At 34.1% G+C, this 13,100-nt stretch overlaps 1 protein-coding gene across 9 annotated transcripts in view; it reads right to left on the minus strand.

Moving 5' to 3' along the window:
- Shab (Shaker cognate b) overlaps positions 1 to 13,100 on the minus strand; it is an 87,117-nt gene that overhangs the window by 18,519 nt on the left and 55,498 nt on the right. For 8 of the 9 annotated variants that reach the window (XR_013003182.1, XM_076391403.1, XM_076391401.1 and 5 more), the window contains exon 5: positions 11,196 to 11,279. The exons of the other annotated variant lie outside the window; for it this stretch is intronic. Coding sequence is in view for 7 of the 8 variants with exons in the window: in XM_076391403.1 (XP_076247518.1) it covers positions 11,196 to 11,279 (84 nt within the window). In the remaining variant the exon portion in view is untranslated. The remainder of the gene's footprint in view (positions 1 to 11,195; positions 11,280 to 13,100) is intronic. 9 annotated transcript variants of the gene reach the window in all.

Below are 13,100 nucleotides of genomic sequence, written 5' to 3' on the forward strand. Positions count from 1 at the left end.
TGTAGTTTCTTGAATTAGTATATTAGGTTGTAAGTAGGTTGTGGATCAATAAACGAGGGTAGAATCAGATCATTTGAACTTCATTGTATAATTATGAATGTCAGTGGGAAAATAATTTAAGATTCTTCTATACATACTTCTTTTTTTCAAACTTATGTTTAGATAATTTTTTAAATTTTTGAGAGAAAAGAATTTTTTGTAAGAGCAGTAGAATGTTCTGCCAAAGTGAGACCAGCTACTTCAATGTCATCGTCTAAAAACAATGAGTGCCAGAAGCTCAGCTCGAATAGTCAGTCTATTTAATCTTGGCCACACAGATACAAATACATTAACAATTAAGTAGTCTTTGAAATCCAACAAGTAAGAAAGCTTCAAATTTTAAACAAAGACACATGCATTGAAATATGATAATATTAAGTGTTTGTAGGATATTAACAATTAAAAAATAAGAGGGATTACACTTTTTATGGGATTACATCCACTTAGAGATTCCCTAAAAACTTTCAAGTTTGAGAATTAAAAAAAAAAACTATTAGTGAAAATGATGCCAAATGTTTTTCTATTAAAAGATACTCTTAGTTATATTATCCTAAATTTTCACGAAGAAATATTTTCTGTTAAATAAAGTTTGAAAAATAGTCTGTGGTCTAATTGACACAGAGTTGCTACGATTTTTTCAGATTCTTAAGAAACATTAGAAAAATATTAATTCATTCCAGCATGATTTCTTAAAATCTGAAGAAGAAATTCCACAGAATTATACTCTTTTAGTTAAAATACAAGAAACTATTTTAAATCTCAACAATATGAACTAAAAAATATTCTCAAGCTACTAAAGCATTGTATTTTATTGCAGTCATATTAAATAAACATTAAACTTCAATTTTCTTGCAAAGAAAATATCAACAAATTTTAATCTACATTTTTAACTTCTATTTTAGTGTAGAATCATCCTCTTGCATCATCAATTCAAAGACACCCTTTACTACACAATTAAGAACTGTATAGAGTAAATCTTAAACGATTTTACTAATTGTAAAATACATTTGTAGCTTCATGGCTAAAATCACAGCAGCTGACTGAATTCTATAACTCAATATCCAATACATTTCAATAATCGTACCCTCGTTTACTGACACGATTCCTTGACGAAGTATTATCACATTTAGACACTTGCTGAAGAGACCATCGATCCTCAGAAGCTGTCCAACAGTTTACGTCATCTCAGACGATCTTTCCATTTAAACCAAAAGCAGAGTATCTAATTTCAACTCTAATCAATATCTAATCTTAATTCCTTCATATTCCCTTTCCCATTCTCTCCCACCCACCATCGAAAATCCTGTATAACCACGCAATCGGCTGAACCAGTATCGTCCAATGGCCGAGGATCCAAACTATAGATCATCGATCGCAGAAGAAGCGTACATTCCGTGTTTCAAATTTTCTGTCGCGCAACGTAGACGATCGAAACTCGATTGGACAGACCCTCGTCGCCAATTTGAAATGGGAACTGTACGCTGTGGAAATTGGAAAGTGACGATTGTATTGCGTGTAACAATATCCTTTTGCCGAGGAAATTCGAGCATTGCCTTTTATTTGGCCACTCGCTCCGCGTCATGGCGCTGTCGCGCCGCTGGGAAAGATTGAAATCGAATACGACCGGTCGAGCAGCGATTTCGTCGCGGTGATTCGTGGCGTCCAAGCGAAACTGGGTCGTGGAGGCTCGATAGTTCTACGCGGGTCACTGTCGCAACTGCAGAATCGCGTTCATCATCGGTCCCAGCTGTCGCACTTGCTACATCGAAATTCGATCTCCGAGCTTCGATTCCCGTTTCGAAGAGGGAACAAAAATATACGATGACTCCCATTAATGTTTGGACACCCATAGGATCTTGGCTACTAAGCTAAAGGTGGGTCTACACTTGCGAGGGAGGTTTCCCAAATGGGCAATTAGTTTAAAAAAGCATCGATTGGAAGCTAAAAAACTGGCAAAGTTTACGTCTCAAAGACACACTACATGGACGTCCTAAAGACTTACGCTTTTGAACGTCTTAATTTTTGTCTGAATGTCTTATATACGTAATTTGAACGTCCTTAAAACGTCTTATAAATGTTTCTTAAGACGTTTTAAAGACATACTGATTTGTAACATCGGACGTCTTAGAGACTTCTTTTGGACATTTTTAGGACTTTACTGGATGTTTTTAAGACGTTTTTAAGATGTCTCTGTGCTACTTAGGTATAGTACTCCACTCCCTAATAACCAAAATAATGTGCCTTTCAAACCTTATATGAAAAAAGTTATTGTTTTCGACTAATTTTTCATGTAGAATCGCACCTTAATCTGTTGTACCACCAATTCAAATTATGTAACTTTTTAGAGATACACGTATAATGTCTCTCTTTTATGTTTTCAAATTTCTAAAAAGTTATATAACTTTGTTATGTAACATGTAGTGTAGACCCATCTTAAAATCTAGTTAAGTTCCAAAAGCGTAAATGTCCCAATACTTGGACGCTTCAGATGCCAAATGTCCCGATAAGTGGACAATTGAGGAATATATGTCCTGATATTCGAATTGCTCCCTATAACTGAATACAGCATTTTATGATTCCTAATTTTGATAAGTAGATAAAATTAGCGTTAATGCTTATGTAACAGGACATGGTCAGCTACTGCGACATTTACTTTATTATCGTATTCTTCAGGCTTCATATTTTTGTTACAGCTTCTTAATGAAGCATTTATGGACTTTTTGTTACGTGAAATTTTAATTTCATTTTTATTTATTACAGAATTCATTAGCGAAGTTTGGAAAAAAAACTATAGGCTACCCTATATGGATACCAAAAATAAGAAAGTTTAGTTTTATTATACAAGGTTGTCTAAATTTAAGAAGAAACACCGAAAAATACAATACTGTTCAAACAGATTGCAAATTTAATTAAAATATTTAACCATATTTTGGGATTTGGTTGAATACCAATTTTGTTGAGTAAATACTTCTACAAACGATTTTGTAATTTTTTTTTAATGTAGTTCTTATTGTTTTTTGCAAATTCTGTGGACCATCTTATTTCACAGAGATGGTCAAGCCTTTGCAGATTATTATTTTAATTCTAGGACTTATTTTTGTAAAGTATCCAAATATTTGTGTAATACTAGAATCAATATTGTTTCTACTATTTTAATAATATTATAGTGTGTAAAAAATCAATACAATTTTCCTTTTGGGTATCCATGTATACACTATCCTGTAATCTGGTATTTAAATATATTTTTGAGAGTTTGATCATTAATGGGAGTCACAGTACTCAAAAAATGAAGAGAAAAAGGAATCGTAGATCTTGATTTTCTGTAAAGCTGTGATTTCTTTTCTCTTTTTCTTTATAAATTGAAATTGAAAGCATAAGTCTGTTGACAAACACGATTCCAAGTAGCTGGTTCTCGTTTTCACTAATTTTACTATCAGATCGCGTGTATCTATGTACATACTGTATCCGCGTATCATGCCACGTACTATGATGAAGTGAAAGTTTAGTTGTATGCGTGTCTCTTGCTCTATGCAGCCAATGAACTAATGAAAAATTCAAGGAATTAGAAGGTAAATTAGTGTCGTTCATCTCAGACATTCAATCGTCGTGTAAGAGAAATATCACTTAGGAGTAATTTCCTGCTTTCTGGAAGAGAAAATAGAAAACCATAGTCGCCTCAAAGTTCAATTATATCATAAGATTATAATCAGAGAATGTTCCACTAAAAGTTTTTTCGGATAACTTTTAAGAATACATTTTTACCCCTGAAAATTGTTTTCTCTGTAGAGTAAAAAATTACAAAAACATTTTTTTAAATATACATAAATTATGGCACGTTTAAAAATCAATTTTAAAAATATTTCATTATCCCACAAATAATCCTGCTGAAGATAACTTTATTTTCAAGAAAATTATATTAAAATTATACTCAGTTATTGATGTACAATCTGTTACTTTCTACAACCATATTTTAGATTTTAGATATCTTTTCAACTTCTTTTTTAAAAAATTTCTACTGATTTGAGTCAGAATGTAAACTGAAAAGCATCTGTAGAGATGCTTTTATTAGAGATCTCATATGTAGATATAGAACGTCTTAATTATATAAGATGCACTTCTCTTAACCAAATCTAAACCATTTTTTAAGAGTTCAAATTGTCAAACTCACATCTAACTTCATTTATATTTTATTTTTACAAAAGGAAAATAAAATTTGATTTTTTCCATATATTCCAAGTACAAATTTCTCTAAACCAGCGACTTTTTAGATTACAGATTTATTCATCCTTTAAAAATACAAAGCAAAATCTTCTCATTCGATGCAATATAAAAGTCAAATTTATATTAGTAATGAAAAGAAATTATCTTATCTTGCATATTTGAAATATTGTTAGTGGAACACGTATAGAAAATCCCAAAGCAGATCCCAGATAGCACACGACGTCTTGAAGACGTCTATTTTATGTCTATTAATACTTGAACATCTCACAAAATAATTTGGACTTAAAAACATCTGACAACGTACGTCTTAAAGACTTCCAAAATTTATGTTCGTAAGACGTCTTAAAGACTTACGTTTTTGAACGTCTTAGAGACGTCTATTCTTCATCTGAACGTCTTAGAGACGTCTATTCTTCATCTGGACGTCTTACAGACGTAATTTGGATGTCTTTAAAATGTCTATTTCTGTGTGAATGTCTTATGGACGTAATTTGAGTATCTTTAAGACGTCTGCCTTTTATTTGAATATCTTATAAACGTAATTTGGATGTCTTCAAGACGTCTTACAAATGTCTTTTAAGATGTCCTAAAAATATACTGATTCGTAACATTGAAAATTTCAAAGACGTCTTTTGGACCTTTTAGAATTCTACTGTCTATCTTTAAGACGTTTTTAAGACGTCTCTGTGCTATATAAGATAATTCATCTTACAAGATCGAGTAATACTTAACGAAGAACCTGCTACAAAATAGACAACGAACAATATGTACGACGTGCATACCAAGTGCTCCCGCAATAAATTTTCGGCCCGAAGGACTGCTCCCAGCTAACTGTGTTCCACTTTGAAATATTGGCTCGCGTTAAGACATTCGTTTGACTCGTTACCAGCTTGCCAGCAAATTGCCTTAACACGAGTCAAATCCTTTCGGAACGACCGCCAGAGTAATTCATGCACGGGCCTAGCGTGCGGAACCGAGCGTCCGTTTTCGAATTGAAAGCAGGAAATTATCCGTCATGAAGAGTGTATCGATTCGAATAAAAACATGTAGTAGGCATGTGCGAATAATTCGAAGGCGATTGGCGCTGAAACATTTTCACGTGTAGGAACGTTAAACGATCTTCATAATTGTGGGACAAAATTTTCCCTGTTAGTAAAATTAAAGAAAAATAAAAAAGAAGAAAATCAGTACAATTATAGACGAACAGATTTTCAAATTTGTAGATAAAGAATTTGTTAATAAGTTATTCAAAAATCGAAGTTCAAGCTTAGTTAAAGCTTAGGGCATCGAGAGATAAGTCGAATTCGCAGATACCTAGTACTTGTGATACTCCCAATAGTAAGTATACCCAGTTTGGAGCACAGGCAGTATCACAGAGACCAAAAGACACTACTCTAACAGCATAGCTAACAATTAGTCGCTAAGTTCCAGAGAAACTCGAAGCTTTCATTCCTAGTTCTCTAGAAATCTAGGGATCGAACTCTGAATCTATCTCGCATGTTCAAATCCGTGCAATTGGTACGTACACTTGCATACATACGAACACGAAGACTGATCGAACAAAGTTAAAATTGAGAAAGTAGGTGGACTAATAAGAGAGGCTCAACCTTGTCATGTTCCGATCTGATCTAATTTTTCGTTTATAAATAGTACGTAACGTGGAGAATGTCTACGGAAAATTTTGGGGTCAAGGATGAAGTGTGTATATGTCATAAAAATGCTTAAAAGGAAATTTAACGTATTTCACGTGGCGGAGGAATACAAGTATATATTTTTTTTATAGGTGAAGCATGTTGATAAAGTGCATTTAATTGGAATTGTGTTTTCATAAACTGTATTTAGTTTACAGAGTAAAGAATATTTTAGAGAATATAGTGTCATTCGATATGAGCTCAGTGGGCTATTTGTTTGAAAGAAGTTATTTATTCAAATTGATTTACGTACAGAATCCCTTGTTTTATACACTAAATTATTTTACCAAAGTTTTCTAAACAAATTTTGTTTATTTTAATAATTTTCAAGAATTTTCAAGAATTATTAAAAAAACTGAATTGTTAAAGGTTAAACTCTAAGTCTGATTACAAGTGGCGAATTTACATCGAGGCAATATTGTGGATTCTAAATGTGCAGCTTTATTAGAATTCATGCTTATTTAAATCTCGCGCTTATTTAAATTTCCCGCGCTGCTTTCAGCGACCACAGCTCACCAAACAGCATTCAAATTTAAAATTCATATCCCTCCATCGCGTAAAATAGTTCAAACTTGAATTGTATTTTTCATACATTTCTATTTCATCATTGATAGCAAAACTTTGCGTGAACATTATTCATCAGACATACTAATTATAAATAAAAAATTAAACCAAATTAATGCACGATAATACTGAGCTTCTTCTAAAACAATGGCACTATACTCTATTTGCAAGAGATGGGCAACGTTTATGTTATAGATAATTAAAAGTAATACATTTTTATTCTCCATAATTAAATATATATAGTTTTAATCGAATGAATATTTCTTCGAATAGTTTTTTAGCAACGAATGATTTTTATTGGAATGAGATACTCGATTAAAAGAAATTTATTCGAGTCACTGTCCTGTTTTATTCAAAACACTTCAAAGAATGTTCTACTGTGGGTAATTGTTTTACTATTTAAATAATTGTATAGGTATTATCTAAATTAAAAAGATAATCCATCACAGATAACAAAAAATTATTCGAATGAAATATTCGACGACTAAGAATTTATTCGAATTCGAAGTTATCTTCTGCCAACCAAATTACTTGAAAACTGTTTACAGAAATTCATAAAAAGAAATCTTGGAATTAATAAAATAATACTATTCAGATATTTTTTCTTTATTTGCTTGTTCCTTCAGAACAAATTCCTCATTATAACTTTATAACTATGCACAATAAAAAAAAAATGGTTCAAGCAAATGCTATTCAGTTTTATCACAACTGCATCGTAACAAGGAATTAAACCCATCCCCCATTTAAAACAATGTTGGAGACCCTCTTTTCTTCCAGAAGTCAGCTTAAGAAAACGTGTTCATTAAAACATTAACCCTTCTGCCTCACTTAATTTAAAAGTCGAATGAAGTCGATGTCTTCATTAGATTCTGAGAAAGCAGCTTGCAACACTTTAGTTAGCATATCCAGTATAGAATATTTCGTTTTGTTTTTATAACAAGTTTTATGACATCATTACATTTATATATATTTATATTGTACAAGGTGTTTCAGAAATACATGTCAAAACTTCAGGAGCTAAATCTACGCATTAATGTAAATAAAAAATGTCATGTGAACATAATTGTATGTCCTACATACCTTATTCTACAAGTTATGGATGATAAAAAAAATTGTTCGAAAGTATTCGCCACGTCTCTCAACACACACTACTATATACATTCATTACTATGCAAAGATCAGACATAAACAACACCTTCGCAAATCGGTGAATAAGGCGAGGTGGACACCACGTAGCCATCATGGTCTCCTGACCCCAACCCATTAGATTTTTACCTATGGTTATTTAAAATCTATTGTGTATTCAATGCAAATCAACAGTATACACAGACTACAAGAAAGGATACAAAATATATTTGAGACTACTCGAGAAACGCCTGATATTTGTGAGCGAGTGCAACACTCGATGTGATTACAGTAGATGCATTTTTGATGAACTGATATTCTGATGAATGTATAATACAAATTTTTAGCATTTATGTTCAGCATCGTAGTTGACTCTTCATAGCAGACTAATTCTTAAACCTATCCCAATGGTGCTGAGGTGATATACTACTTGCAAAGGGAAACAGACCTATGAGGTGATATACCACTTGCAAAGGGAAACAGACCTATGAGGTGATATACCACTTGCAAAGGGAAACAGACCTAGACGAATTAGCCCTGATCTATACCAGAATCACTAGGATGAGTACAGAAGCCCACGCTTGACCATCATGGACCATATAAGGAGTTTTGCTCTAGGCTGGATTAATTATGGGATGGACAACACCAAATCCACCTCATTGGGACCCAGCCCCAAGTTCTGACGAATATATCCAAGCTCAGACGATAATTATTCAAGCAGATTCATCAGAACATCAGTCTGTCAGAAAACACGTTCACTGTAACTGCAGCCTAAAGCGTGCAATAGCGAATGTTGAGACACAGGGTGGACATTTCGAATAGTTTCTTTAATCATCCATAGCTAGAGAATTAAAATGTGTAGGGCATATATTCGTTATGATATTTGTGGCGACACCTCCACAAAATACTTCGCCATTAGGGGGACGTTCTCCTACTTACCACTTTCCCGAAAGTAGTCACCTAGCTATTCTTTCTTACAAATACAACTTTCTGATCTGATCTGACTTGACCTGACTATCCTCTAATGACCATCGTCTAAGGCAGGGTCAGCCAGGTAGCCTCACTAATGAGTCCACTAGCAGACCCAGGCCAAGACACTTCCCTCGACTCTTTTCCTCTCTCTATTTCATATATTTATTACTATTTATTTATTAACTATATATTTATTAACTTGCTTATTTTACTGTGTATATTCAGCTCTTGAAGCATTGACAAGTATTTCAGAAACACCCTCTACAGTATCAATCCATCTTAGCAAACAGTTTTCAAATAACTGGTGTAGCAAATCTTGTCGAATGTCCCTGTACACACATTCAGAAAATAATGCCCAGCTCTGCCATCAGGTGATCCATAAGACTCGCTTATCTATTATATAAAGGAAACCCGAGTCGTTAGACAAACGCTACCCGCATGCCACCGAACTGGATAGACTTTCTCGCGGAGCAACGCTATGGCGCTCTACGTGGGATCAAGTGAAGAGGGCTGTGCGCCGGGGTCAGAGGCTAAAGGCATCGCGTTTCGACGCCCGCCGCCTTGACCCACATAATAGCCATTTCACACGCAAATCAAATTAGTGGAGGAGCTACGGTTGCGTCTAAAGCTTTGAATGAAACTGAGGTAGTATCGTGTCAATGGAAAAGTTGTGCTCTGTTTTGAAGGTGAGAGGGAGAGGGGAGGCAGTGCATACACCCAGTGGACTATGTATGTACGTAAAAACCGTGCAATCGGCCTTAGAACGGAAACAAATGGCGAAACGGACAACCTTGAAGCGAAGGGACGACAAACGGACACGCGAGAGCTGGCGGATCGTCGCTGCTCTCGCATCGGACTGTCACACAGTGTTCCGAAAGGGATGTCTGGATGGAAGACACTGTATATTCCACCTTAAAAGTGGATACCTATAGTAACTATAATAAATATCAATTATCCAGAATAAGTTAGCTTATTAACGATACAAATATTCCTTGATTTTGTTGGTTTATGAAGTCGAACTATTTGAAACTTAAACAAAGCTGAATTATTTGAATAAAAAGTGAAAATTCTGGAAATTTGTTAAGGCGGGTCTACACTATATGTTATGTAACTTTTTAGAAGAGAGAAATGTGTCTCATTTCTATTTTCTAAAAAGTTATATAACTTTGTTATATAACATATAATGTAGACTCACCTTTGTATGTATATAAGTATACCTTTATTTATATATAAATACACTGAGGACTATTATGCAATTCCATATTTTCATGAACACAGTCAAAGAAAAGGAACCTAAATAAAAATTTCCTTCATCTTTCAAATAATACGTGTAATTTGTACTCTAATTTTCATATTTTCTATATTTTTAAATATTACACGTATTCTGTAACTTTTTCTACATTTCAGATTCTCACAACTGTATAAAAATCTGCAATCTATTTAATACTGTAAGTGATAATGATTAAGTGATAGTAATAGGTCCTGAGATACTGTTTTTAAATCAATCAATTTTATAGTAAAAACAGAAACTTTGAGAATTACCGAATTTTTTAGTTTAAATATATTAAATAATGAGAAATATAAGAGAAACACAGGCCTTTGATTGTTGAATAAAAAAAATTATGCAATAATATTAGAACAATAATAATAATAATACGTATTCAAGAATTGGCAGGTACAAGAAATCCTGAGCTTCAAAAAATTTTTAACGTGAAAATTTTGTTTTACAGTTAATCGTTTAGAATCAATCCTTAAAGCGACTGTAACTTAGTCTTTTACTCTAAGTGCCCAATGAAAGCTATTCAACACTATTTTATGTAAAATAAAAGTCGTATCAATAATGTATCTAACAATTCTTTCACAAATGGCTAAAGACTGTGTAAACCACATTTAGTCTACAGATAATTTCAAATAGCCAAACGATAGGTGACATCAGTCTGTACTTTGACAGACACGGATTGATCGACTTCAAAACTACATAATAAAGAAAGCAGCAAAAAGTAACAGCTGACATTACAGAAGCCACAGAATTGAACCCAAGCTACAATAAATTAACGACAAAACTTTAAGCAAGAATTCTGCTTCAAAAACTAACATAGCTACACTAAATAATTGACTATTTTTAATTTTCAGTCTGCTCAAAACTGCCACAAATTTTCTCAATTTTCGTGTTCACAAAAATAAGGTACGCTTCTCTACAAAGTCCATGAAGCATAGAATGATTCGTCACTTACTGGAAAGAGAAACAAGAACCACTAAAATTTAGTTATCATCCTATGTAAACAATATTTTTACACATCACAGATCAAATAATCAGAAATTTAGTTCTTCTTTCATAGTCAGACAACCATTTCGGAACACTGTGTCGCTGGAACAGTTAAGCGAGAAGAGTGAAGAGCGACGACGACACGCAGAGTCGACAGAGAAAGAGAGACAGATACAATTAAAAAAAAAAAAAGAAGAGAAAAAAAGAAGAATGTTCAAGCAGAAAGTATTCAGTCCCCTTCGGTCCCTCGAATTCTCTCGACAGCCCATTGGTGTATGTAGTGCCGCCTAAGGAAGAACGTTAGTGATCGTAAATACCTTCGTAGTACAAAAGCAACACTCGAATTCGCTAGGTATTTCATCATTTTTCTCGAATTTTCTGCTGTCTTTTTTCTCTTCATCCTACAATGTCACACACACAATTTCCTATTTTACTTTCCGTAACACACGCCTCGCCGGAAGCGATCGAACCATTTCGTTCGTCCGCTGTGTACAGAGGGGTTGAATTTCGTTTGGCGATCGATTTACGTAATTTCGTTGCCAGAAATAATTCCGAGATCCTCCTTTGTCGAGTTTCTAGTGAAACTCGACGCCCATCGATGGTATGGAATTATTGAAAAATCTGTGGCTGTGGGACGAAATAATTTATCACATTTTCAAAAAATTTGAAGAGAGGCTTTAGCACTCTACATTCTCAAACTTTTAGGAAATTTTCTTTTCAAGAATTTCCTCTTATTTCAACTCTTTGCAGACACAATTTTTTACATAAATTTTCTTGTAGAGAACTCTGTATTATTCAAGTCAATTTAAAAATGTTATGAGTGACTCAATATAGGAATACCTGTGAAGAGAACACTGATGTTGAATCACACCTGACATAAGAGTGCAAAGGGCTAATTTAGAATATGGAAGTGGTATTTTCATAATAAAGGAAGGGCACTGACAGAAATTTTTTATTTAAAGGAATAAACCACCTTAACCACGTCTAAAGGTAGATAATGTTTGTGAAGGTATATCTCCTTAATTGAGATGTAAACTATAAAATTTCTACCTTCAGAAAGAAGAGAGAATCTTAAAAGAACTTTTCCATTTAAATATTAGAGTTCCAAGTGGAAAGTGGAACTCTAATATCTCAAAACAAACACATGTAACTTAGCTTATCTTGCCTACAACCACAGAAATATCCTGTATATGTCAGTGATTACGAAACTGGTTTAAATCAAAAATCCAAAAAAGTCGAATTCTCACTCTCTTGGGTTACATAAATTTATATTACATACAAACTAAGTGAAAAATTCAATTTTCTATAATTCTTGACCTAGACCACTATCATAATTACCAGCAAATACAGGGTGAATCACTTAACTGTATCGCCTGAATTTTCTTCTAAATTATTTACTACACGAAAAAGTGTATCAAGCGAGACGAAAGAATTTTCGTTTGAAACATTTGTTACTGCAGTAAACAGCTCGCAAGAAAGTTCAGACGACACAGTAACGTGACTCGTCCAGCACATCTAAAGGCAGGAGGATCAAAGTGCGTTTTTCTATCGTCGAAAATCTGAATTCGAAAGGGGCTGCGCCGAGGCGGAATAATTCGAGTCGCTTCACAGCCGAGCGAACATGTAATTAATCCTTTGAAGCACGCATTCAAGAAAGAAAACTTGCGTGTAATGTTAATTCGTCTTCTGTCTAGCGTTGATGGGAAAATATCGTGTCTCGAATAAAAGTTTTCGCAAAGAGAATTGGTCATTACGCGACGCGCAAATATCGTCACTCCTCGTTTGCCAGCGGACTCTGCAATATCGCGCGAAAGACAGCACCTTTGACAACGGTGCTTCAAAGGCTTAAACGAGAGCAGAAAACGAGGCAACGTATGATCACGTGGAGCCAGAGAGATAGAGATAGAGTGAGAGAGAAAGAAAATTCCTCGGTGACCGAGGGTGAAAAGGAAAATGTGTCACGGTAGTGTCGGTTTGTTAAAGAAAGGAAGTGTGAGATGAGTAGATTAGTTCATAAATCGTGGTATTCCAGATTTCTTGCTCTTAAATAGAGGCCTACGCTCTATGCCCCACTTTTTTATGCAAACAGGTGCTCGTTACAGTGAAAAGTGCAGCGTGTTTCAAAGCTTGATAGAAGGTAAGGTCGCGTGGAAATTTCTTGTGAAAACCTCGAGGGTTTCTTTTCTTCTTACTGCTTTCAAAATTTCTTTGAAATAGTAGCA

The sequence above is a fragment of the Calliopsis andreniformis genome, unplaced genomic scaffold (assembly GCF_051401765.1).
Source record: "Calliopsis andreniformis isolate RMS-2024a unplaced genomic scaffold, iyCalAndr_principal scaffold0022, whole genome shotgun sequence".
Lineage (NCBI taxonomy): Eukaryota > Metazoa > Arthropoda > Insecta > Hymenoptera > Andrenidae > Calliopsis > Calliopsis andreniformis.